Source organism: Cnephaeus nilssonii, assembly GCF_951640355.1.
Source record: "Cnephaeus nilssonii genome assembly, chromosome: 10".
Classification (NCBI taxonomy): Eukaryota; Metazoa; Chordata; class Mammalia; order Chiroptera; family Vespertilionidae; genus Cnephaeus; species Cnephaeus nilssonii.
Window position 1 is genome coordinate 29,599,870 of NC_137081.1, and position 26,571 is coordinate 29,626,440.

The following is a 26,571-nucleotide window of genomic DNA, read 5'->3' on the forward strand; positions in this document are numbered from 1 at the left end:
GACACCTCTAAGTAAAAGACAAGGACACCTAGGGTTTCTATGGCTCTTGGAAAGACACATTTAAATTCCAAAAAATTAGGGTACAGACCCAGGATGCTGTCCTAGTCCTGTATATAAACAGCAAACCCATCATTCTCCATTCCTTGTCTATGGAACGTAATCTGCCACTCACATAGAAAGATTCCATTAGCTCTCTTCTTGCTGCCTGTGGGTATGCACGTGGGGGATATACGCTTTTCCAGTTTATCAAGTCTTGTCAACTCGACCTCCAAACTGACTTTGAATTGGTCCTCTTCTCTCCATCTTCATTGCTTGATCTGAATCCAGGTTACTATCAACTCTCATGACATCTGCTCTCCAAATGGTTTCCCTATTTCCATTCTTTTCTATTTCCAATTCATTCTTTACACAGCACCCAAATAAGTCTTATCTAGTTTAAAATTGGATAGTGTCATTCACTGATTAGATTTGTCAATGGTTTTACATTACATTTAGAATACAATTCACCTTCCCACACCTTGACCTACAAGCATGAGCTGCCTCCAGCCTCCAGCCTCCTCTTCTACTGTCATCTTACCTCTTTGAAGTCTTTTTTTCTGTTGTCTCTTTTTTAGAACTGACCACATACTTCTTTTTCTTTTCTTCCCTAAAAAGACAGAATACATATAATCTTTTATAGCTACACACATAGATCTCCCAATTGTCTATGTCAACAATTCTCAACTTTTAGGTTTGGTCTTCAAACGACAATGGCTAGGCAGTCATTGGTGACCTTAGGTGATGCTACTTCATGGAGTAATGGCAGAGAAGAAATTCTAAAGTGGCAGAGGCAGGAGAGACACGAAGAAAAGGAGACAATGAGTCCAGGTAATGCATTTCTAGAAGCTTTGTTGTGAACTGGAGGGAAGGGCTACGGAGGCAAGTGAAGAGAGAGGGGGATCAAGAGAAATTTCCTTTATGAGCTGGGATAGGCGTGGGCATTGGTTAGGATGCAGATCCTTGTGAGAGGTTGATGCTGAATTCTACAGTCAGGCGAGGTGGAAGGATTGCCTTGGAGAGAAGGAGGGAACCAGAGAAGAGGAAATTCCCACCTGATGGGTTTCTATGAATTAGGAGGAAAATTAATCTCTTGAGAAAAAAAGGAGGCATCAAGAAGGGCAGAAGTTTGAAAAAAAGAGCTCGAAGTTTGAAAGGATCATCACAGGAAGTGGGATTGTCTCAAGGTGTGGAGGGATCATTTAGCTGAAACCGTGAAGACACAGTGGGTGTAGTCTGCTTTGCTGTGTGCCTCTTCCCGGCAGTGCCTGCTTTTAGATGCAGTGTGCAGAAAGCAGTAATAGGCTCCTTCCAGACCTTCCAGAGAGTTCTAGGAAAAGACAGAGAGTCAAGGCAGAATAAGTATCTGCCATAGGTTACTGAAATGGTGGCTCTTGGACTCCAAGCCAGAATGAAGGGGTGTGAGGAAAGGCAGATGATGGACTGAACAAGGTCATCCCAATGAGGTTGAAGGATAGCTACAGAGGGAACACATTGTAGGAAGAAATCAGAGAAGGATATTTTAAATTTAATTTTTAAAGATTTTGCTGAGAAGGGGAAATAAGAGGTTGAATGATTATTGTAGAAGGAGCAAACTCAAAGATTTGGTGTCAAAAAATGAATTATTTAATTATTGGGAAGTTGAGCCAGATCTGAGTGATGAAAGAGCCTGTGGTTAGTCTTAGGGTGCAGGAGGCAAAGAATTGGTGGCGGAAAAATAATTGGAAATTATAAGATGAAGGATTGGAGAAATCAGAGTATTGGGTGGGCCTGTTATTCATATACTAGAGTCCCGGTGTATGAAATTCATGCACTGGGGCGGGGGCGGGGGGGGGGGAGGTGTCCCTCAGCCCAGCCAGCACCCTCTCCAATCTGGGACCCCTTGGGGATGTTTGACTGATGGTCCTGTGGGATCGGGCCTAAAGCGGCAGTAGGACATCGCTCTCACAATCTGGGACTGCTGGCTCCCAACTGCTTGCTTGCCTGCCTGCCTGATTGCCCCTAACCATTTCTGCCTGCCAGCCTGATTACCCCCTAACCACTCCCCTGCCAGCCTGATTGATGCCTAACTGCTCCCCTGCCAGCCTGATTGCCCCCAACTGCCCTCCCCTGCTGGCTGGATTGCCCCCAACTGCCCTTCCTTGCCAGCCCAGTCACCCCAATTGCCCTCCTCTGCTGGCCCAATTGCCCCCAACTGCCCTCCCCTGCCAGCCATCTTGTGGTGGCCATCTTGTGAACACATGGGGGTGGCCATTTTTTGACCACATGGGGGTAGCCATCTTGTGCGAGGGCATGACAATCAATTTGCTTATTATCTCTTTATTATATAGGATACATTGAAGGTGTCCAGGATGATGGCAAGACTTGAAATAGAAAAACTCTAAGTCAGCTTTGAGTTCTGCTGGGGAGTGGAGGGGAAGTCCAGGGATAATACTGATGAAGTAGTGAATAATTCACTCAATGGTTAAGCCTCAGCAAAGCGGATGGGGTGCAAGGGGCTGGTTGGGTACAGTGGGGAGCAAGGTGTGACATACAGCCTGCATTCCACATTGAGGTGAGTGATAGCTGAGAGAATACGCAGCATGTCTTAAGAGAAAGCAATGTGCTCTTGGGAAACCTCCTTTCATTTAAAGGAGGTGCGACTAACCCTTTATGAAGTTGTGGATATAGAAGAGCTTGGTGATTGCAGAACAGGCAATTTCAAGGGGTGCATATTATAATGGCTCTAAATGCCTTCCACTTTTCCTATCATTTAATGAAGGCCTCAAAGGAAGAGGCAGTGAAAGGGAATTGCAGAAACAAATAGTCCTGAGCGTCATGACTACAATCACAGAGAGCGTGCTCATGACAAGATCCAATCAGAAAAACAGGACGCACCTTCGCATTCCCCCTCCTGATGCCTGTAGGAGGAGGGCAAACCTTACCTTTCCTGACGAGAGGTGTGCTGGCTGCCTCCTGGGGCTCTGCCGGCTCATTTGGTTCAGGAGAATCATTTCTTATCACTGATAAGGGAAACAGAATTCATTTCAGAGGTCAGATGGGCTAAAGAGAAAGTACTGAAGGAGCTCGATGTGAGAACAAGAGGATGGAGGACATGTGTGGTCCAGGACATCCCCCAAGGGGTCCCCACCACTACAGGGTTTCCTGGCTCTGCCCTGAGTCAATCAAACTTGTGGTTATTGTGACTTGCATGACTATCCCAGAACCAGGGAGCAATTGCCTGCAGAGGAGGGCTCAGTTTTGCCCGTTGGATGGATTCCCCTTACTCAGTGGACGATGAATACAGGGAATCTGAGTAGCCCTCACTCAGGGAATGAGGCTGAGAGCAGTGAAAGCGGTGACCTTGAATTCTGTCAGCCACAGTGAAGGTGAATGTCTGCCATATAAAAAGATATATGTTATTGCTTAGATGCCTATGAATGGATATTTTTGACCTGCTCTACCTGATTATTTCACCTTGAGAAACAGTGAAGGAGACTAAGTGCCTTATATATATATCAGCTGAAGAAAGCAGGAGCCAGGGGGTACTTGCTAGCACTTGTTAACAGCAAATAAATACAACTGTTCTTAGTTTCTGCTGCACTAAGAAAGATAGAAGGGCTCAAAGCCATCACAAACAGAGGCCCATCTCAAGAAAGCTGTCACCTTTTTGTCTTCACAAGGTTATGACATCCATCTCAAATTCTGGCCTATTTAGGAACAGGTAACTGGGACAGGTGGCAAGCAGTCGCTAGACCCTTTAAACAATTTGTTGCATTTAAAACTATTTAAATAATATCAATTTTTAAAAACCCAAACATACAGAAATTTTGAGGGCTGACAGTGATCGTTTCCTACAGTTAGGGTGGGGACTGGGAAGGAGGGCCATCCATGTCTGGGGCACTGATTCAGTGTTAGGGCCACACAGTGGTTTTGCTTGCTTTGCATTTTGATGGAGCAGTTTTGAGCCTTGCCTTATTTAAGTGGCTTCAGAGGGTGGCTGAGTCAAACAGTCCTGCCTGGCTCAGTGCTTCGTGCTTTCTCCGGTGTTCCCACCACAACCCCTCTGAAAGATGAATGTTCTCCCTTTGCAGACCCCTTAGTGGTGTTTGAGTCCAGGTCCAGTGGGTATTAGGAGGGGTCCCATCCCTTGTCATTGGTGTCCCCTTCCCAGTCCACCTTGCCTTCCCCAGGGACTCTATCTCCCTCTAGGAGCTCAGGTCTCCTGTCTGTCCAAGCCTCCAAGGGCTGGGTGAGCAGCCAGGAGCTGCACCGTGATGGTGGTCAGGAGCCCTGTCTCTAGAAGATTCAAATGGATTTTCCTCTTTGAAGACATAAAAACTTAAGGTGGACTTAAGTTGCCTAAATCAAAATTACCTGGCTCGTGGGCTGAGGAAGCCTGGGGCATCTCTTGAGCCTCTTCTTTATATTTTGCTTGAGCGGTCGGGTGGTCACTGGACACTGAGCAGAAAAGGAAAAGGAATTTCAGATGCCAGGACCAGCAAGCAGGGATCAGAGAAGGAGGAAAGAGAACAATCTATTCTATCAGGAGAAAACAATGGGGCCCGGACTGAACACCAAGGCCTGGTGAGGGTGAGGGATGGAAGCAGGGCTCTGGGCCCCACACCCAGGCCCCTCACAGTGTACATAATCCGTCTTAGAAAAGGCTGTATATGGGAGGTGGGTGTATGGAAGGGGAAGATTAATACAAAGGTGGGACCTTGGGGTTGTAGACATGGCCACAGGCACCCAGGCTGGCGATGTCCAGGTGTTAGAATGAGTCTGTTTCTCACCTGGAGTGGGCCTTCCTTCCTGGATGACTCTTGGGAGAGCGTTGTCCAGGACCTTATTGTTGTGCTGTGGGATTGCTCTGGGCTGATTGACTCTGGGCACTTGGGTTGGGCATCTCAGTGGGGGGCGCTGGGGTGCAGGCAGTGGCAGCAAGTTCTGATGGGGGTTTCTACCTATTGAGTTGGCTGGGACTTCAAAGACGGCTCTTCTCCATCCTCCACAGGAAGCGACAACTGGAATTGGAAAAGGAGCACACATCAGCACCCCAGAGACTCAGAATTATGTGGGAAAGGGATTTCTTTACACACATGACTTCCAAAAGGTTGGAAGGGAGGTATTCATTCTCCCCCACAGGTGCAGAGAATTGATTCATCATCATCGCCATCCATTTGTGGCCTCTTTATAATTTATGAATTTGAGCAGTGCTATACTAACTGTATCTAGCCTCGATCTAAAAACAAAGTAGTTTCACACATGAAGTTGAGTTTCACTTTGTTCCAGGGATTTAAATTTTTTAGATTTTCCTTAATTTTGGCTTCAGAAATTAGACAATTATGAACAATGCTTTAATTGAATAAATGTCCCTGTTTTAATAAATAAACATATCATACTTCCCTGTAGCAAATAAAATAAAATATAAATTTCTTTTCATAGTGTTTCTTGTTTCTGCAGACTCAGCTTCCGTGCCTCCTCACCTTGGACCCTGTGATCTGGCCACACCCAACTTCCTTCCCATCCCTAGTACCCCAGGCCCATGACTTTTCCCAGGCTGTTCCCTGGCATGGCCAATGGTGGGTTTCTCTTATGATTCTTCTCCATCATTTATTTCAGAAGTAAAGTTGTTTCAATCAGTGAACAGAAAAAGGCAAGTAAGGTGGGATTTTGGAGAGGGACCCAGAAAAAAAAATCACAGAGTAATAGATCAAGAAGGAGGTTTGAGCTCAGCTAGGTCAGGGGGGCACTTTGGTGTGTGGTCCCTCTGACTTGCTTGGCATGGCCTTTGAGAACAACATTTCTCCCAGAAATGCCCCAATGCTACCAGGAGCATGGGCCCACATGCCTGCCTGAAGGGTGACTTTTCTCTTTTGAGGCCCCTTGAGCCCAAGGATTCATTTCTCCCTTTGGGAAGGAGCCTCTGGATGGAAAAGTGTTGGAGAGCAGATGAAGAGCTGTCAACAATCGTGCTCTGCTGCTCTCTCCCCTGCCATTCTCAGATAAGTGAACCTTGTGTTTCTCCTCAAACCTGAAATAGTTTTACCATCTGCTCCTCTTACTTCTTTTTTTCCCCCGATCTCTATCACTGTTCTTTTTTCTACTCCTTTATTTATTCAGTTCTTTCTCCCTTTAAGTGTGCTTCATGCTCTATGTCTTTCTCATATCCTCTTTCTGCCTCTGTGTCCACAATTCCCCTCCCTTTTCTCTCTCCTCCAGTGTCACATTCTGTCTTCCAGCTATCCGCTTTAGTAGAGTGATTAACATTCCAGGCCTTGGTATTAGGAGATCCAGGTAGGAATTCTGGCTCTGCTCTTAACAGACAAATAACTTTGGGAAAGTTACTTTTACTTTGAGCTTTAATTTCCTTCTGTGTTATATGGGAATAATTGTGACTCCACAGGATTGTTTTAAATATGATATGAGATAATCATATGAAGTGCCTGGGATATTGCCTGGAACATACCAAGCACTCAAAACAACAACAACAACAACAACAAAACAATACCACCACCAAAAGATATACTTATTATTATCTCTCCTTACCCATTACTCTTCCTCTCCTTGTCCTTCCGTCAGAAAGGGTCTCTGGAACTTTGCACTTCCTCATATTATGCATTCCTTAGAGACTGTCCAGTATGCTAATCTGTACAATTTTCCCAAATTCTTAGAACAGGTCAGACAGAAACATATGTGACCTCTTGAAAGTCATCTTAGAGAACCAGGGCTAGAGGCTACTCTTGCTGCCACATCTGTGAGAGAGCATGGCCCACACCTTCCCAAAGAGAAAATGGGCAATTAAAGTGCCTCTTCCACGGGGCTGGAAAACAACCCAAACTTTCCATAGCAACCCCCCTCATGCTTCTATGGCCCCAGAGGTATTTAAGAAGCCTCATACCATTTCTGAAGCTCCTGTGAATCGCCTCCAGGTTGGGGTATTCACGTAGATTGATCTGACTGAACAACATTTCCAGAAATGACAGATTAAATGGCTCCTCCAGTTTGGTGAGAATGTTGTATACCACTTTGGATACAGGGACCATATTTCTACAGGCTTCCATAGACTCCTTAAGAAACAGAATGAAGGATTATTATACATGATTATAAAGATAGAGATTTGTTATACATTTGTGGTTTTCTAAGTTGTAATAGAGCTATTTTGCTCTTTTAAGGAGGAATTTCATGCAAAATGTATAGCCAAACTCTCTAATGTAGAGAAATCACAGTTCTACCTGTTTACTTGGGAACTTCATATATACGTATTTTGATAGTCATAGAAATAAATAATTTAGTCTTCTTTAAAATAAGTCTGTTTTGTAAACCTTATTTTAGGTCTATTTGAGGGAATAGAGAAATTTTAAGAAAGGAAAGTGGAGTCAAAGGCTGTTATGGTATAATTAAATCTCTAAGGCTCTGGGCAGGACACTTCAGCAATTGACCCAGTGGTCAGTAACTAGTTATTATTCTGATGATTATTGTTAGCCTGTGTTCTCTCTTTGCCTCTTGGACTTGAGATGGCCCGAATAGGTTCCAGCCATAGGGAAATGACCCAGAGAATTCTTCTTGATGAGAGGATGGCTAAGAAGTCAAATATGGCAAGAGAGAATTGATTACAAAATGTTTATGGAACACCTACTGGTCTAGTCCTTGTGTACAAAGCAATGGAGAAGATTAACATGGTGCTCCCCTTATTGGGGGAGGGGCACTGTCAGGCAAAGAAGATAGGCATCCTAAATAATAAAAGGCTAATATGCAAATTGTTCCCCACCCACGATCAGCACCCCCACTCTGATCAGGGCTGGCCTGCCAGAACCCACCCATGCACAAATTCGTGCACTAGACCACCTCTAGTTAAATAAACACAAATTAAATAAATATCCAATTATTGTTGAGAGAAGTTTTTTTTTTTTAAATATATTTTATTGATTTTTTACAGAGAGGAAGGGAGAGGGATAGAGAGTTAGAAACATCAATGATGAGAGAGAAACATCTATCAACTGCCTCCTGCACACCCCCTACTGGGGATGTGCCCGCAATCAAGGTACATGCCCTTGACCGGATTCAAACCTAGGACCCTTCAGTCCGCAGGCCGACGCTCTATCCACTGAGCCAAACCGGTTTCGGCTGTTGAGAGAAGTTTTATTAAGGGAAATCACAGGAAGAATAATGAGGGAGGTCTTAATTAGGAGTGGGTCATGAAGACATCTCTGAGAAGTGACAGCTGGGCTATGATCTAGAGAGGGCTTAGAGCCAACCAGGTCAAGACTGGGGTCGGGAGGGGAGGTTCTATCACTGCTAACACTTCCCTAGGCTCAGGAAATGCTTTAAACACCCCAAATTATATGAAAAGAGTGCCATTTTTATACACATAGACATATCCCATTGCCTGCCTTTTTTCACATTAGAATGGACCATGGGTGCCATGCTCTTAGGAATTAAAATGGTGCCATTAGTAGGATGAATGGTGTCCCCTCCCTACAAAGATATGTCCACTTGAAACCTGTGAATGTGATCTTGTTTGAGAAAAAAAAAAGTATTTGCTGATATAATTAAGGATCATTTTGGATTAGGTGGGCCCTAAGTCACAATGACAAGTATTCTTAGAAGAAAGAGAGAGGAAGGGAGAAGACACACAAACAAATAAAGTGATGTAGAGATGGAAGCAGCGATTAGATGTTTTTATAAGTAAAGAATACCAAACATTGCTGATACCACCAGAAGAAAGTCAGGGAACAGACTCCATCAGAATCTCTAGAAAAAAATCAACCCTGCCAACACCTTGATTTTCGATTTCTGGCCTCCAGAACGGTGGGAGAATACATTAAAAAAATTTTTTTTTATTTAGTGATTTCTTTTGAGAGAGAGAGAGAGAGAGAGAGAGAGAGAGACATTGACTTGTTGTTTCACTTATTTATATATTCACTGGTTGATTCTTGTATGTTCCCTGACTAGGGATTTAACCCCCAACCTTGGTGTATCAGGATGATGCTCCAACTAACTGAGTTACTCAGCCAGAGCCATTATTTCTTTTAAGTCACCTGGTTTGAGATCACCCTATGATATCCTTTTTTTCTGCCAATGAACATTTGAGTTCAGGCCTTCTAAACTCTAGAAATCCGGTGTGTGTGTGTGTGTGTGTGTGTGCGGGGAGGTGTTGGTTTGGGACTTCAACAATCAGGCATTCTTGGTGAGAACTGGGCGGCGATGTGAACGTGGTCAACATGACTCACCATGTACATTTTCTCAGAGATGAAGGCTTTGTCTCGGAGGCCTTCCAGGAACGGAAATGGCTTGCATATGGCATAGGAGATCTCCAGCTTCTGGAAGATGAAGTGCTGGCGAAGAGTTTCTTTTAAGTCTCGGGTGATGTTGAACATCCTATGGAAGGGGCAGAAGAAAAAAAAAAAAAAAAGGGAAGCAAAGACATTGTGGAGCTTGGGAAGCTGCCCTCTGTGTTTAGTGAGCATTCTGGTCCCAAAGGCATCCCTGAGCAGTCTGCAAAGCAACATCTGCCTCAAAGACTCTGGGTCTATAGGACAACACCTAGCAACAATGGAGGCTAAAAGTGACCAGCGACATGACTCTGAAATCCCAAAGGAGCTGCTGGTTAAACATCAGGCAGGTATTAAAAGTAGCTAATATTAGTTGACAGCTTCCAGTGTGCCAGATTTTAAGGGTTTCCCATGAAGTGACTTATTTGACCTTCACAAAAACCTTTGATTACTATGATCATAGCCATTTTTATTGTCAAGGACACTGAGACATAGAGGGGTTTAATAACTCACCCTAAGTTGTGCAACCTGGAAGTGGTGCAGGTGAATAAGTCCTGACTTTCTGGTTCCTGGCTCCCAGTCATAAGCACTATGGTCTGTGGCTACATTGAGCTGAGTTATGATTTCCTAGACTGCAGCTTAAGGCGTGGCAATGCTTATGTAAAAGGGATGGCCCCAAACAGGCAAGAAGATGGAAACATGATAAATCTTAGAAACTTTAATAAACCACCTACAATCTTCAACACATAGATAGGCAAAACATAAATAAAAACACAGAGAATATAAAAGACATGATTAGTAAAGGTGAATTAACTGATTTATGTATCATTTTCATATCTTAGACATGTGCCTTTTCCCATGCCCATGACACATTTATAAAATTCACCATTTATAGGTCAGGAGAAAATAATAAGTTTAATAGGCAGGAAATTGACAGATGACATTTCCTGACAAATTGTCAAGAAGAGGGAAGCATTGACAAAATATTTATTCATCTGGAGATATTTAAAAAACAAAACGAACAGAGATCCCATTTTTCCAACACCATTTTATGTCCAAGAGAAAATGGAACTGTAATTAATGACTATTTCCCAGGATTTAATCCCAGTGGCAGATTGAGTACCCCGTCTCTCTCTTTCTTCATTCTCAAATCCTTTAAGTTGACATAAAAAAAAGATATTATAAAAAAGAAAATCCAGAACAGTACTAGAAAACAAGAAAAAAATGCCAGGGGTGGGGGTGGGGTGGGCGTCTATAATTGTGAAGAAATCCTGGAAGATAGAGAACAACTGGGAAAGAAATCTACCATCCACGACATGCATGAGGGAAGGATAGTGCAAAGAGCACAGAGCTAGAGAAAGTCAGAATGAACACACGACATGCTAAGAAGAGGAAGGGGTCCTGGGGTTACATTTAGGATGACTACCAGGCGTCCTCAAACTACGGCCCGCGGGCCACATGCGGGTGTTTTGTTTTTTTTACTTCAAAATAAGATATGTGCAGTGTGCATAGGAATTTGTTCATAGTTTTTTTTAAACTATAGTCCGGCCCTCCAACGGTCTGAGGGACAGTGAACTGGCCCCCTGTTTAAAAAGTTTGAGGACCCCTGAATTATACAATAGCTTTCAGAACAGAACACTCCCCTGGTTCCTCACTCTTAAAAAAGTGTTTTCTGTGATTATTCAATTACAGTTGTCATTCATTATTATATTAGTTTTCAGTGTTCATCATAGTGATTAGATATTTATATAATTAATAATTAATGAAGTGACCCTCCTCATTCCTTGTCTGTTATGATTCCCAGGGATGAAGCACAGAGAGGTTAAGTATCCTGCCCAAAGGTATTCAGTGGCAAAGGAGAGCTCATCTGACCACAGCCCTGTTTCTCGCCAGCACCTGATACCACGTCTCATCTATGAGTGTTCAGATTATGTTCAGATTATTATGTGAAGAAGTCTTAAAATGAGCCAACAAAAGACAAACATCCACGTAGAAAAAAAGCAAAAGACATAAACAGGCAATTATATAATTGTGCAATAAATAGAATAACAAACAGGGTAACTCACTAGTAGTCAGGACAGTGCAAATAAAGACAATTGAAGAACATGTTTGCCTCTCAAATGGACCTCGATAGAATCACAGACTCTCCTGGTGGAAGCTGAAGGCTAACTTAGTAATCATGGCCAAATGTCCTAAAGTATGTGTTCCCTTGAGTCCCAGATTCCACTTCTATGAATTTATTTCAGGTAAATAATTATAAATATGCTTAAAGAAAAACTATAAGAAGTTTACAATACACCACACAGATGTACCCTCAATGTACCCTCCTTATTTTCTCCTTTCTCCTAGCTTCCCAACTACCTCGAGTCACTGCACTGGCACAGTGGATAATGAATGAGTTGCCATTTGGGGCAGAGTGCAGGATCACAGAGCGAGGATGAGCATGGTGGCGAGCAAATCTTGTCTCACCCACAACAACAGGCTAGAATTTAGGGAAGAGGGAGTTGAGCTGTGTGTGTGCTGCCCTTCTATGTCTGTCCCCCTGTTCAGTAGTCTCCTATTAAATCCCACACACCCTCTATCTCTTTGGAAAACACAGTTTTACAGAGAGTACCCCGCACGGTTTAAGCAGTGGAGTTTCACTCTGCAGCTGCTGCCAGGAAATGAAACTTAACAGCCCAATCACCAAACATGAACAAAGCAGCTAAGTGGAAAACCCACCTGGATGCTGAGTTTTCTACCTGCTCCTTCCCTTCCCTGGTGCAGGGACCAGCCAGGGGTTGCTCCTGGAAGACTGGAAGACAGGCAGGGAGATACCAGCGGGTGAGGCAGGAAGTCTGTGCTTGGCACACGAAGCAGAGAGGGCCAGGCTTCCCAGGAAAGAAAAGTGAAAGTATTTTGAGCAGTTTGTGCAGGAAGCTGAAGGCTGAACTTGCAGCTTCACTCCACCCCCTGGAAACTTGTGAGGTTACTAGGGTACCTGGGATTGCTGGTGGTGGGGTGCTCCCCATCCAGTCCAGCCTGGGAGGGGGAACAGAGGGGAGGAGGTGTAGGGGTTCAACCCCAGGGTCCTGGGGATTTGAGAAGCCACCGTGGGTCTCCTTCCCTACCCACCTCTATTTCCCATGTCTTGTCCTTCTATACTTTTTGGGTAATGAAAATGTTCTACAACTGGATTGTGGTGATGGTGACAGTCACACAACTGAGTACATTTACTGGAAACCATCAAAGTTTAAAAAACAAACAAGAAATTAAAGGGGCAGTGAGGCAGCTCAGCTATGCTTATAACACACTTCATAACGCTGAGCATTGGGGCTGTCCCCAGCCCCCTGTCTGGACCTACCTCCTCCAGTCCCAGGCTCCCTGCTGTGCCAGGCCAGCTGTCCCGTTTCTTTCTCAAGCCACCTCAGCAAGGGGAAGGCACAAATGCAAAGCACACTTAGTTCCCATACAAAGTTACTGCCTCACCTCAGAACAACTTCGATTCCTTTGAATTAGGCTTCCCCGCCTTCTTTCCTTGGGGTAAACAAGTGGCCCCCTGTCTTCCTCCTAGATCTGGCCATGCTCCTCCTCCCCGGAACTGAGAACTAAAAACGCCCTCTGAGGTTGGGGGGAGGGACAAACACCACAGAAGCTGATCTGCCTTTTCACTTTTCTTTTACCCTTTGAGTGCCACACCTGAAGGATCCTTCAATGGGCAGCTGTTCTCCCTAGAGCTGTGGGAAGACGGTCAGGGAAAGTCCAACCAAAGGTGATCCTAGTCCAGCTCCATGGCCCAGTGGGGCCAGCAGATGGCAGATGGAGACCATGATCTCAACTGCAGGTCAGTCCTCGTGTCCTCTCCTGTCCTTCATTTTTGGTAAGGTGGGCATCTACTCTTGTTATTTCTGTCTACCCAGCCTCATTCTACAGGTATGCAAGAGAAGGAGATTACAAATAAATACATAATGAGCGCATTAGGTTTTCCAAAATTAAAATGGGAAAATTTAAGGCCACATGACTCACATTACATATTTCCTTTTCTCACACCCCTGAACCCTCTCATTTTCCCAATGCCTCCTCTATCCCTACCCACAGACAGCTCTGTCCAGAAAAGGTCTTTTTAGAAAAATTAACATCCCAGTCAAATGCCTGATTGTTGTCAAACCTTTTCCAGTTTCCAGGTAGTTGGAACCAGTTTTATTCAGAGCTTGAGAGTCGATCCAGTGCCTCTGAACACTTGATAAGAGGAACTGAAAATAGGTGGTGCCCAACAGGGACTAATATAATCAAGTGGGGAGTGAGTGTTGCCTTTTTTTTTTTTTTTAATTCTAGGATGTAATACCCATCTGGTTAGAGAAGGAAGCAAATATTCTTTTAAAATGCACAATTAAAAAATCCTATATAATAAAGAAGCAATATGCAAATTAACTGTCACTCCAACACACAAGATGGCCACCCCCATGTGGATACAAGATGGCCGCCACAAGATGGCCAGCAGGGGAGAGCAGTTGTGGGGGACCAGGCCTGCCGGGGAGGGCAGTTGTGGGGGACCCAGGACTGCAGGGGAGGGAAGTTGGGGGGGACCCAGACCTGCAGGGTAGGACAGTTGGGGGGACCAGGCCTGCAGGGGAGGGCAATTGGGGGTGACCCAGGCCTGCAGGGGAGGACAGTTAAGGGAAACCAGCCCAGCAGGGGAGGGCGGTTGCGGGGGGGGACCCAGACCTGCAGGGGAGGGCAGTTGGGGAGGCCAGGCCTGCAGGGGAGGACAGTTAAGGGTGACCGAGCCAGGAGGGGAGGGAATTTGGGGGGGATCCAGACTTGCAGGGGAGGGCAGTTGAGGGGGGACCCAGACCTGCAGGGGAGGGCAGTTGGGGGCAATCGGGCCGGCAAGGGAGCAGTTAGGTGTCGATTAGGCTGGCAGGAGAGTGGTTAGGGGTGATCAGGCTGGCAGGAAGAAGCGGTTAGGGGCAATCAGGCAGGCGAATGTTTGGGAGCCAGCAGTCCTGAATAGTGAGAGGGATGTCTGACTGCCTGTTTAGGCCTGATCCCGGGATTGGGCCTAAATGAGCAGTTGGACATCCCCCAATGGGTCCCAGATTGGAGAGGTTGCAGGCTGGGCTGAGGGATATCCCCCGTGCATGAATTTCATGCATCGGGGCTCTAGTATAATTTAAAAAGGCAAGATAAATACATCAATATGTTCTTGTTGGTAAAAATTAAAACAATGTATAATTTATGGAAATTTATGCATTGTGGTGTGTCCGCAACACTCAGCACAATCTCTCCTGGCAACAGAGAACATGTCCTGACCACCTACTCCTCCACTTGCTCCCACGACATTTGAAGATGAGTGAGTAGAGCTAGTAGTCCAGTCAGCCTTTGGCTTCAGGCAGCGAAAGAGAGGCAGTGAGAAGTGAGGTCAGGGGTAATGCTAGCCTCATAAAATCATTTAGGAGGTGATGCCCTTGCTTCCATTTTCTGGAAGAGATTGCAGTTGAAATGGTTTGGTGGAATTCACTAGTGATATCATCTGGGCCTGCTGCTTTCTTTTGGAGAGGGGCTATTAATTATTAATCTAATTACTTGAACAGATATAGGCCTATTCAGAGGATCTGTTTTTCCTTGTTGAGTTTTGGTAGTGTGTGTCTTTTAAGGAATTTTTTTCATTTCATTTTTTATCAAATTTGTAGACATAGTTGTCCATATTATTTCTGTATTATTCTTTTAACATCCATAGGATGAATAGTGATTTATTTGTTTCTGTTATTAATAATTTGCCTTCTCTGTTTTTCTTTGTTAGCCTGGCTAGAAGTTTGTCAATTTTATTGAATTTTTTTTCTAAAATAATTATCTTTTGGTTTTATTGATTTTCTCTAATGTTTTTCTGTTTTCAATTTCATTGAGTTCTACTCAAACTTTTATGATTCCTTTTCTACTGCTTGCATTAAGCTTATATTTCACTCCTCCCCCCTTTAGTTTCCTTAGGTGGTAACTTTAAGTTGTCCCAGAAGCTCCTTACACTGTCCTTATTTTTTTGGAATATATATTTTTTTCTTTTTGTTGTTCTGATTGGGTGTTTTTTGCTTCCTTATATTCCAAATCACTGTTTTGATTATGGGCTTCATCTACTCTACTGTTGATTTCCTGTAAATTATTCTTCATTTCAGTTAGTGTATTCATCATTTATGATTGATTCTTTTTTATGGTTTCCATGTCCTTTTTTATGCTGTTGAAGTTCTCTCTAAGTTCATATACATTTTCCCTAAGATCACTGAGCATCCTTTTAACCAGTGTTTTGAACTCTGCATCTAGTAGATTGCTTGTCTCCATTTTGTTTAGTACTTTTTTTGGAGTTTTGTTCTGTCCTTTTATTTTGGACATGTTTCTTTGTGTCCTTATGTTAGCAGTCCTGTGTTTGTTTCTATGTATTAGGTAGAGCTGCTATGTCTCCTGAGCTTGGGAGACTGGCCTAATTTAGTAGGTGTCCTACAGGGTCCAGTGACACACCTTCTGGTTCACCCGAACTGGGCCTCCAGGTGCAACCCCATTGTGGGCTGTGTACATCGTCCTGTTGTGGTTGAACATTTATTGCTGTTGGTACACCCACGAGAGATATTTACCCCCAGGCTGATCGATGACTGGATGCAACCATTGAGGATGATCAGCTGTGCAGAGCTCTGGTGCTTGCTAAATCCATCCCTTGAGTGTGTCAATAGTGGGTGGTAGTTCAATGTGGTTTGAAGCTGCCTACTGGGTGTATTGGTCTGGGGCCACCTGGCATAGCTACAAAGAGGTCTGCAGATGGTTGCTACTTGTGCTGGTCTTGGAGGTGCCTAGGAGAGACCAAGCTATGAACCAAAGCTGGCTACCACTAGTGCCGGGATTGGGGCAACTTAACAAGAGGTACCAGGCACATGGAAGCCAGGTGCTGCTTGTTTGGGAAATTTTAAGAAAGTCTGAAGCATGAGCCAAGGCAGGCCATTGGTATGGAAAAGCTACTGGGAACAGCTTAGATAGGCTCAGAAGTTGGATGGGGCAGGATCTCAGGGAATCACCAGGATGGGGATGGAGAGGTGGGGGAATGGGGAGGGAGTGGTGACTGACAGCTTTGTGGGGTAGGTTTCAGAAAATGTACCCACCTAATTGTTATCTGCCACATGTGGGTGGGATCAGCCCATTCTGCATTTCTGCCCCTCCTATTAGTCTCAATATGGCTTATTCTTTAATTCCCTAGTTGTAGGACTTCCATTTAGTTAGATTTCAGTTGGTTCTGAATGATGGTTGTTCTGTATAGTTTAGTTGTAATTTTGATGTGGTTGTAAAATGATGCTAGTACTGCATACCAATGCCACCATCTTGACTGGAAGTCAGTGCTACTTTTTAAATTGTATACACATTAAGGATTGCCATGAAATTCACCCCTCTTGCAATCCGGGACCCCTCGGGTGATGTCGGAGAGCCAGTTTTGGCCAGATCCTGCAGGCCAGGCTGAGGGACCCCACTGGTGCATGCATTCATGCACCGTGACTCTAGTCATTATATAACGCCCTTCCTATCTCTGACAATTATACTTGTTCTGAAGTTTGCTTAGTCTGAAATTAATATAGCTACTACAGTTTTCCTTTGATTAATGTTGGCATGGTATATCTTTCTTCATCCCTTCACTTTTAACCTATCTGTGTTTTTGTATTTAAAGTGACTTGCTTATAAACAGCATATAGTTGGATGTTGTCTTTTTTCTCTGTCAAAGTCTATGTTTTAATCAGTATATTTAGACCATTCACATTTAAAGTGATTATTCATGTTGTTGGACTAATATCTATAATCTTATAACTGTTTTCTATTCATTGTATTTGTTTCTATTTGTTTTTCCCTTTTTCTTTTTTGTTTTTGTTTTAATTGAGCATTTTATGATTCCATCTTTCAGTATATCAATTATACTTCATTTAAAACATTTTTATTGCTTTACCTAGAGTTTGCAATAAATATTTACAACTAGCTATATCCATTTTAAATAATAGTGTATTGCTTCATGGTTAGTGCATGCATCTTATAGTAGGATGTAACAAATTCTTCCCTCCTGTCCTTTATAACACTACTACCAGTCATTTCACTTATTCATATGCTGTAATAACAACATAGTTGTTGTTATTACTTTGAACAAACAGTTATCTATTAGATCAGTTTATAATAGGAAAAAATGATTGTACATACATTAATTTCATTCTAATATTCTTCCTTTCTTTATGTAGATCTGAGTTTCTGATCCATATAATTTTCCTTCTGCCTGTAGAACTTTTTAAAAAAATTTATTTCTGGGTATTTCTTCAAGAAAGGAATTACCTCAGTGCTTGTTTGAGAAAATATTTATTTCTCTTTTACTTTGAAGGTTAATTTCAAAGACTAAAAATTTTTAGATTGGTGTGTTTGTTTTTCATCACTTCGACTATTTCTTTTCACCCTCTTGCATGGCTTCTGATGAGAAATTTGATGTTAGTTTTATCTTTGTTCTTCCATAGATAAGATTTTTTTCTCCTCATCCTTTTGGATTCTTTTAATAATTTTCTTTGTCTTTGCCTTCTGCAGTTTGAATATGAAAAGACTTGGTATAGATTATTTGGCATCTATCCAGTTTGATATTTACTGAGGTTCCTGACTCTGTGGTTTGTTGTCTATTATTAATTTTGAAAAAAATATTTGGCAATTACTACTTGAACCATTTCTTCTGATTTCTCTTTTATCCCCTAGTATCCAACTTACACATGTTTTTGAGATTGTTTCATCATTCTTAGTGTGTTCTGTTTTACTTTTTTTCCCCCTTATATTTTTTTCTCTTTGTTGTTTTATTTGAGAAGTTTCCATTGGCATATCTTCAACTCACTGATTCATTCCTTGGTCATGTCCAATCTGCTGATGAGCCCATCAAAGTCATTCTTTTTTTTCTGTTGTAGTATTTTTGATTCCTAGCATTTTCTTTTTTATTATTTTGTTGAGTTTCTATCTCTTTGCTTATTTCACCCTCCGTTCTTGCATGTTGTTTGCTTTATCCATTAAAGCCCTTAACATTTTAATTAGTCATAGTTATTTTAAATTCTTGTTTGATAATTTGAAAACCTTTCATATCTGAGTCTCGTTTTGATGATTGTTTTGTCTTTTCAGACTTTAGCATGCCTTACAATTTTTTTTGAAAGCAAGATGTGATGTATCAGGTAATAGGAACTAAGGCAAATAAGTGACTAATATGAGGTTTTATGTTAATTTGGCTAGCAGACGGGTCATGGTTAATATTTGTTCCAACTTTCAGAGGCAGAGTTTTCAAAGTCTTCCAGTGTTCTTGTTGTTGTCTCCCCTATTTTTAAAAATGTTATTCTCTGGGAACTCTTTCTTAAATCTGGCCTTGCAGCCTTTTCAGCTGTAATCCAGTTGTTTACTGGAACCCTGTTGGTGTAGCAGTAAGGTGTTGGGAGAGAAAGCATTCTATAATGTTATGATTAAATAACAGTCTTTTAGTGAAACTGTGTCCCAGGACTGTACATTTTAAAATGATTTCATAGCTGTATCCCTTTTCCATGCATCATTTGGATGATACTGAAAGGCTAATTTTGGAAACTGTCCTTCCCCTAGGTCAGATAAGTCTGGGTAAAATGTTTTCCCCAGAGAGTAGGCCTTTGTTTTGGAGAATGCTCTGGTTGTTTCAAAGGTTTTGTTTTCTCATCTTCATGTCAGAAACTCAGGGGATTTTTCTTAGCACTTCACCATGAATACCTGGCGAGGTCCTGAGGGAAAACTGACAAAAGGTTTTCACTATCATATACAAAGTCAATAGTCAGTCTCCAGCAATTCATCAAACTTACCATTTAAGTGTTTCTATTGGTTTATGGATCTGGTTACTTCTGGTTCAGGCAGCTGATCTTATATGTGATTCTCCAAATTTGTGTCCAATAGAGATTTGGGGTGGCAGTTTGCTCTGTGACCTGGATTTCTGCTAGGTACATGACAAGTCATTGATTTTTAGTTTGTTGACTTTTTCTTTCTGTGAGGATGAAAGTGATGACTCCCAAAGCATTTGCATTTTAAAATCTCCATATGTTTAGTTTTTTTCTTTAAAAAATATTCTTTTTGTTTTGAAATTTGATCTTGTTGTAATATGACCTTATAGCCAGAACATGTAACTGTTCATTTTCTCCGTATTATTTATTTAGTTTAATTCAAGGCCAAATAATTGATATAAATATATTTTTCTAATTTGTAAAACATATCCTGTGTGTGTGTGTGTGTGTAAATACTTTAGGAGTTAAGGATAGGATGTAAAGTGGTTTTTAATCACCATGAAAGATTTATCTATTTGTAGTCTTAAATTTTACTTTGAAAATATAAATATTGTTATTTTTGCTTTCAATCTCGTTTGCTTTTGTCTAATGTAACTTGCCCATCTTTTTCCGTTTAAAATTTTTAATGTCACTTTGTTTTTGTTGCATCTTTTGTAGTTAGATTCTATTTTGGCCATTTGTACTTTAAGATGATAATTTAATCTATTTTAAATGACATATATCTCCTTGCTTATAATTTTTTGCACTTTTCATGTCTTATGCCTCTTTGTTTTTTCTTATTAAAAATAACAAAGTACATTTTCTTCACTTTTTTTTTTGTTTGTTAATCCTCACCTGAGGATATTTTTCCATTGATTTTTAGAGAAAGTGGAAGGGAGAGGAGAGACAGAGAGAGACACATTGATTAGTATCCTCCCCCACGCACTCTGACTGGGGCTAAGGATTGAGCCTACAACTGAGGTACGCATCCCTGACCAGAATCAAACATTGACTCTTTAGTCTGTAGGCCGACGCTCTATCCACTGAGACAAATCAGCCAGAGCTTCTTTACTTTTATTTTTTGTAAGATTCATAGTTTCATTTTTGATGCTATTTGTTACCCTTAAGTTTTCTAATTAATTCTCAGATATATATTTCTCTAATTGATAGCATCAAATGTGAAACCATAGCATTTGAGTTTACTATAGTTTGAAGTAGGTTATTTAACTGAGTTTTTTAATTGCCCTATTCAATTAAAAATTTTTAATATAATCTGATGTTTTACTTTAAAATTATTATGATTTTACTATTATATTCTCTCTTTTTAGAACAGCGCTTTTCAAGTCTTTGGATTCAAGATCTCTGTGTATACTTCCATATCACTGAGAGCCCTAAAGAGCTAGCTGTTGTTCATGTGGGTTATATCTATTGATATTTACCACATAGGAATTAAAATTTTGAACACTTAACATATTTATTTATTCATTAAAAATAGTAATGAACTCATTACCTGCTAACTTAAATAACATATTTTATGAAAATGACACATTGTGTGAAAGTATGTTTTTCAAAATAAAATAAATTTTATTTAAAAGATAGCAATATTTTACACTTTTATAAGTCTCTTTAGTAGCTGGTTCAGTGGAAGACAGATTTTACTGTCTGCTTCTGAATTCAATCTGTTGTGATACCATAGGCCATGTATTCTCTGGAAAATTCCACTTGACATTTGTCAGAATGTAAGAAACAAGAAGGGTAAATATATCTTTGTATTATTATGAAAGCGTTTTTTGTTTTTGTTTGTTTTGTTTTTAATCCTCACCCAAGGATATTTTCCATTGATTTTTTACAGAGAGTGGAAGAGAGGGGGAAAGACAGAGAGAAATATTGATGTGAGAGAAACACATCGATTGGTTGCCTCCTGCATGAGCCCGGACCAGGGTCAGGGAGGAGCCTGCAACCAAGGTACATGACCTTGACCAGAATCTAACCCAGGACTAGTGGATAGAGCGTCCCCTGTTCACAGGCGGACGCTCTATCCACTGAACCAAACCAGCTAGAGCTGAAAACAGATTTTACTTTGATGACACGTGAAAGGGTCTTGCACAGTCCCAGGATATTGTCAACGTAAGAATGTGCAAGCCTATACAGCACCTATTAGAGTTTATTTGACCTAAATTGAGGACATGCCCAGAAGCAAGCTCTTAACTAATTAATAAAATGCTCCAGAGAATGGCAGTTTTGCAGCCTTCATTTATTTTTGTACATTTGAAATCAAAGGAGGAAGGAAGATTGCATGATGTACATTGTTGATAGATAAAGGAGACAGAGAAAGTAAGGTGGGAAATCCATATGATTGAATAAAATGTAAAATGGAGAGATATACTTCTTTTACATTGGTGGATGTAAGATAGTTAACAACATTTACAGTGAATGAGGGTGATATACAGGCAACAAGACCATTTGCTCTCTTGAGTAGTTATAACTCTAAGCATACTTTTTAATTTAGTTATACCTCTTAGGGATCTGAAAAGAGTATTATTCTGGTATTTCAAAGGTATGTTAACCTTTGAACACAGAAACAATGCACAGAAACAATGGACAGGGCTTGCTTAAGGCAAAGATAAACTTTTTAGTAAAGAAGTTATATGTCTTGGGCATGACTACCCACCATGAGCTGCCCAGTAGGAATTTATGTTCAGTTCACCCTGTAAGGTGGCTTTCCGTAGAACGCCCCCTTTTTTGTTGTTCACAGTTTTTAAATTTTTATAACCTTTTTTTGTCTTATATTTGTTTAGTCACAATTTTCTGAGAGAGAGAGAGAGAGATTTGAAATATGTATTACAAGGAGTTGGCTCACATGATATGGAGGCTGGCAAATCCAAAATCCTCAGTGTGGGTCAGTAGGCTGGAGACCCAAAGAGCTGATGGTGCATTTCCATCTGAAAGCAGTCTGCTGGAGGATTTCTTTTACCCAGGGAAGCTGGTCTTTTGGTTCTATTCATGCTTTCAACTGATTGGATGAGGCCAACCCACATTAGGGAGGACAAACTGCTTACACAAAGTTTACCAACTTAAATGTTAGTCTTGTCCCCAAATATTCTCCTATTTGACACATAAAATCAACCATTACTGCTGAAAACTGTTGCAGCAAGGATTCAGGAATCTGGAGAAGGGGCTGCGACTTAAATGAAGAGACTAGACAAGAAATATAAATTTGGAAGGCACTGGGGGAAGCCGGGCGAATCACTTCCCTCTAGTGGAGAAACTCGCTGAATCTCCAGCTCCACGGCTTTTTATTTACTGGAATACACATTTGCCCTTTAGCAAAGCAAACACACATCAATGGTAAGGTTTGGTAAACAATAAAGGATTATCAGGTTAGGGGAATTGCCTTCAGCTGTTCAGCCAGCAGCAGGTAATAATATGCAGATTTTCAGCCCTTCTGAATATCAAAGTCCCAGGGACCACCAGCCTTCTGAAGGACTTCTTGCATAATTATGACCTGCTGGTCTTAGCCTCCAGCACATTACAATATCATATTAATTTCTGTAAAAAGTTTAATGTTTAAAAAATCCCTTGTCTTCTCTAGACGGTTTGGGTAAAAGTCTTTTTATAGTAGCTTTGATTGGCACAGGGTGAACTCTCACTTTTCTATGTACAAGTCCCTCTTAAGCTCTGTGTTTTCTTCTATTGCACCCTTGATTATTCTTTAAGTAAGTAAATTTCATTTATTCTGGTCTCGCCACAAGAACACTATTTTACATGTGGTGGCTCTCCATTAACTATATTTCAAGTCTCAGATCTTCTAGCCCACCACAAGCCTCCTAGAAACCCAATGTCTAGGGAGGTAAGATATCAACCAAAGGACTTGTATGCATGCATATAAGCATAACCAATGGACATGGACATTAGGGGGTGAGGGCATGTGCTGGGGCGGGGGATAGGAGTGGCCAGAGAGAGGTCAATGGGGGAAAAAGGAGACATATGTAATACTTTCAACAATAAATAATTTAAATTTAAAAATAAAAAAGAAACCCAATGTCTATTTTTACATCGTGTCTTTGTTTCTCAGGGACCAGAGCCCAGAAGACCAGAATCCAGAGGAGCAGATTTTCTATGAGTTCATTTTTAGGCTCTTCAAGGAAAATAAGGTGGAGATTGCAAGTGCAATAACGAAGCCATTTCCTTTTCTTATGGGCCTCCGAGACCGTGGTTTTATCCCTGAACCGATGTATAATGTAAGTGAAGGGGCTTTCCTCCTGATAAACAGCCCCTTACTATATTATTACAAAATTTTGGATGCGATGGACAGGCTAAGGGGCTCCCTGTGAGTGTGGACCTTCATTATCTTATACTTTAGGAGGTGACAGGAGAAGCAGGACCACATAAAGCATTCCCTCTTCTGTAGTAAGTGTTGGTGGAGGGGCATGGGATGGAGATGTGGCAGGATTGGAAATGGGAACGCTCCGTAGGTACAGAGAATCTCAGTTATATTGAATACAAGCCTTCTCTCTATTTGTGAATTTTCTTTGCCCTTTGGCCAGGTCCAGAGCAGGGAAGAGTGGTTGTCTGGTTTCCTGGAAACTTCAGGCCAATGGAGGGAAGTGGGGTATTGTCTAGACACCAAAAGTAGCCACTCATTACCAGTCAGGCCAACTCTTGAAGCATTCTGGCCAGACTCTTAGAGCCCCCCCCGCCCCAATATTCAACTTTGAAACCACTTTTATTCTTCAAAATAGCTCTCTCAAGCATACATCAATGTTAGAGAGTCAGGTTCACAGAATAAGTGTATTTTTCAGGTGTGGAGTATTTAAGGAGTCATCGAAATATATGTGACATTCTAATATTTTCCAAGAGAACAAATATTTTATTTATAATCTGAATATTCTCTAACCTATAAATGTGTATCTATAAAATTGTCCATTTAATATTTTTAAGCGTTTTCAAGAAGCTTGTAGAAATCTGGTCCCCATGGAGAGAGTGGCATATAACATTCTCAGTGAACTGGAGAAGAAATTTGACATCACAATTCTGAATGCCTTGTTCAGCACAGTTAACCTGAAGGCTTATCCTGATTTACTTGAGATTTGCAGAAGCTTCCAAAATGGTAATTATAACTTCAATGAAATTTGGGGATTCAAGTCCATTTCATTCACTGATTCATGTATTCATCCACTCTTCATTAATATCTGACAATTGTCCTGCTTGGATAGTTCAGTTGGTTAGAACCTCGGCCCAATACACGAAGGTTATGAGTTCCATCCCTGGTCGGAGCACATACAAAAATCAACCAATGAATGCAATAAGTGGAACAAGTAGATCTCTCTCTCTCTCTCTCTCTCTCTCTCTCTCTCTCTGTCTGTCTCAATATATATATATATATATATTTGACAATTATTTTGAGTAACTACTACGTGATAAGCATGAGATAATACAGTGTTGAAGAAAACACATACCTGTGTCCTCATGGAGCTCACACATAGTGGGGTGATAGAGGTTAACCAAGAAATCCCATAAATGATTCCTCAGTCATGACTTGAATTTGGTGCTAAAAACCATAGTATTTGAGTCTCTACTTTATGGGCAGAAGATATGAATTATGCTCCTTTATAAGAAAGAAGAAAATCCTCTCTGATATTTGCAAAAATGTTAAAAAATGAAAAGGTTTTTTTTTTTTATTAGAAAAGTTGTAATTAAATTCAGACCTTTACTAATTTACTTCTCCAAACAAAGAGTGGAGAAGTCACACGAGTCCATCAGCACACATCCGTACATAGGGAGGGGCAGCATGTGAAAGCTACAAAATGCAAAAGAAACTTAAAGTATTCTCTGGCTAAAGAAATAGAGCATGGGAAAGAGTGCTAGGAAGCTAATTCTGAAAAGGGAAGTTGGAAAGAATTTTTGAGGGTCCAACACTCTGTGGCAAGGAAAGAAATAAAGAGGTAATAAAGATTTTTAAACAGAGAAAAAGTAAAAGAAATCAGTGTAAAGAATGGATGTGTTGATTTGTGAAAGCCATATATTGATAATAAGAGCCACCTCATTTTCACACTATGATATATCTCAGTCAGAGAAAGGATTAAGGAAATCAAATACTTTGTCACAAATTTTAAGCATGTTCCTGGACCACGGGTATAAATAGAATGGCAATTTTCTTTACTCCCTACATCTTAGGGTCTGTAATTCTTTCCATGGATTGTGGGGTTATCCCTACCTTGGCCCCAGCACCCACATCACACATGTAAGTTTCTGGGGTTCCCTAGCAGGGATATGGCTGCGCTGCTCACTGCCTGGCCCAGTACGGCTGCCCACTTGCCCCCAGAGGAGGTTGCTGCTGGTACCTCCCAGGCCCGGATGTACATGGGAGCTGTGGGTCTTCAGCCCAAAGCCCAAGCTTTTAGCTGGGGGGCATGCAGGTGTAGAGAAGACCCCCTCATTTTTGAAATGCCTGGGCTTGGGGTCCCCATTTATGTTCTCTAGCCCCTACAGCATTTATATGCCATGTCTTCCTCCAGACTTTGCTTGGACATGAAGTCAACATGTCCTTGGTGTGGCAAATGCATCTGTTGGAACTTTCCACCTTGATCCCCTCACTAGCGCCCTGGGTACAAATCCCACTGATTTGTACCCAGAAAGTCTGATCCAGTTACCTCTCCTTCTAGTCCAGCATCTTTCTGTATTTCTTGGGTGTTTTTCTCATGTCTTGGGAGTCTTGCTTTTTTTAAAATCTGTTTTATGAGTTACCTCAGTATGCATATTTGAAGTGCAGTGCTCTGGATCGGTTTCTTGAACTTCTTGTTACCACTTCCTGGGTCACTGGTACAGCTGTGCTATATTCACTTCTGGTTTGTGCCTCTAAGAAAATATTCATTCCTGCCCTGACCAGGTGGCTCTGTTTGTTGGAGTGTCATCCCATACAACAAAAAGTTTGTGGGTTCAAGACCAGTTGGGCACATAAGGAAGGCAACCTATCTATGTTTCTCTCTCACATCAATGTTTGATGTTTCTCTCTCTCTCTCTCTCTCAAAATTAATAAAAAGATAACCTCAGGTGAAAATTAATAATAATAATTAAAATAATATATTATTCTTGTTTGTGCTTTAGAGAAAGTATCTTTCCTTTGTTTCCCGGATTCCTCCCACCCATTCCACCTTGGGGGAAGTTCTAGTTTCTTTTTAGTTTTATATATCTTTCTTTGTAACCAGATAATCTTCCCTGACCCAAGATATACTTCCTTCTTCCCTTCCTTCCCTCCTTTCTTTTAAATTCTCCATCCTTAAAGATGTAGGGTTTTTTTGTGTGTGTTTTTTTTAAGTAGGTCTATTTCACTATAAGCATTACCTTTTTCCTGAAGAAATCCATGTGCTTCTTCTCTATTCCTAATATATGTAGAATTTACAAAACACATTATTTATTTTAAATTGGCTTTCACCATTCTAAGATTATTCTGAAGGGGTTTAACTCTGATTTACAATTGTCTACTGTCC

The 26,571-nt window shown here is 41.3% G+C and overlaps 2 protein-coding genes across 4 annotated transcripts in view; one reads left to right on the plus strand and one right to left on the minus strand.

The window, feature by feature from the left end:
• SP110 (SP110 nuclear body protein) overlaps window positions 1-12,870 on the minus strand; it is a 28,620-nt gene extending 15,750 nt beyond the window's left edge. Inside the window, exons 1-8 of one of the 3 annotated variants that reach the window (XM_079782658.1) lie at window positions 12,759-12,870; window positions 12,012-12,160; window positions 9,249-9,396; window positions 6,917-7,085; window positions 4,809-5,039; window positions 4,393-4,476; window positions 2,961-3,038; window positions 578-646 (exon numbers count right to left, since the gene is read on the minus strand). In XM_079782658.1, the coding sequence (XP_079638784.1) occupies window positions 578-646; window positions 2,961-3,038; window positions 4,393-4,476; window positions 4,809-5,039; window positions 6,917-7,085; window positions 9,249-9,395 (778 nt within the window). In that variant the 5' untranslated portion in view covers window position 9,396; window positions 12,012-12,160; window positions 12,759-12,870. Of the gene's footprint in view, window positions 1-577; window positions 647-2,960; window positions 3,039-4,392; window positions 4,477-4,808; window positions 5,040-6,916; window positions 7,086-9,248; window positions 9,397-12,011; window positions 12,161-12,633 lie in introns of all 3 variants that reach the window. The other 2 variants (XM_079782660.1, XM_079782659.1) reach the window with 2 other exon arrangements.
• Window positions 12,871-12,910: 40 nt separating this feature from the next.
• LOC307106287 (nuclear body protein SP140-like protein) overlaps window positions 12,911-26,571 on the plus strand; it is a 62,924-nt gene continuing 49,263 nt past the window's right edge. The window contains exons 1-3 of the mRNA XM_079782641.1: window positions 12,911-13,113; window positions 23,157-23,322; window positions 24,023-24,191. Of these exons, the coding sequence (XP_079638767.1) occupies window positions 13,061-13,113; window positions 23,157-23,322; window positions 24,023-24,191 (388 nt within the window). The 5' untranslated portion in view covers window positions 12,911-13,060. The remainder of the gene's footprint in view (window positions 13,114-23,156; window positions 23,323-24,022; window positions 24,192-26,571) is intronic.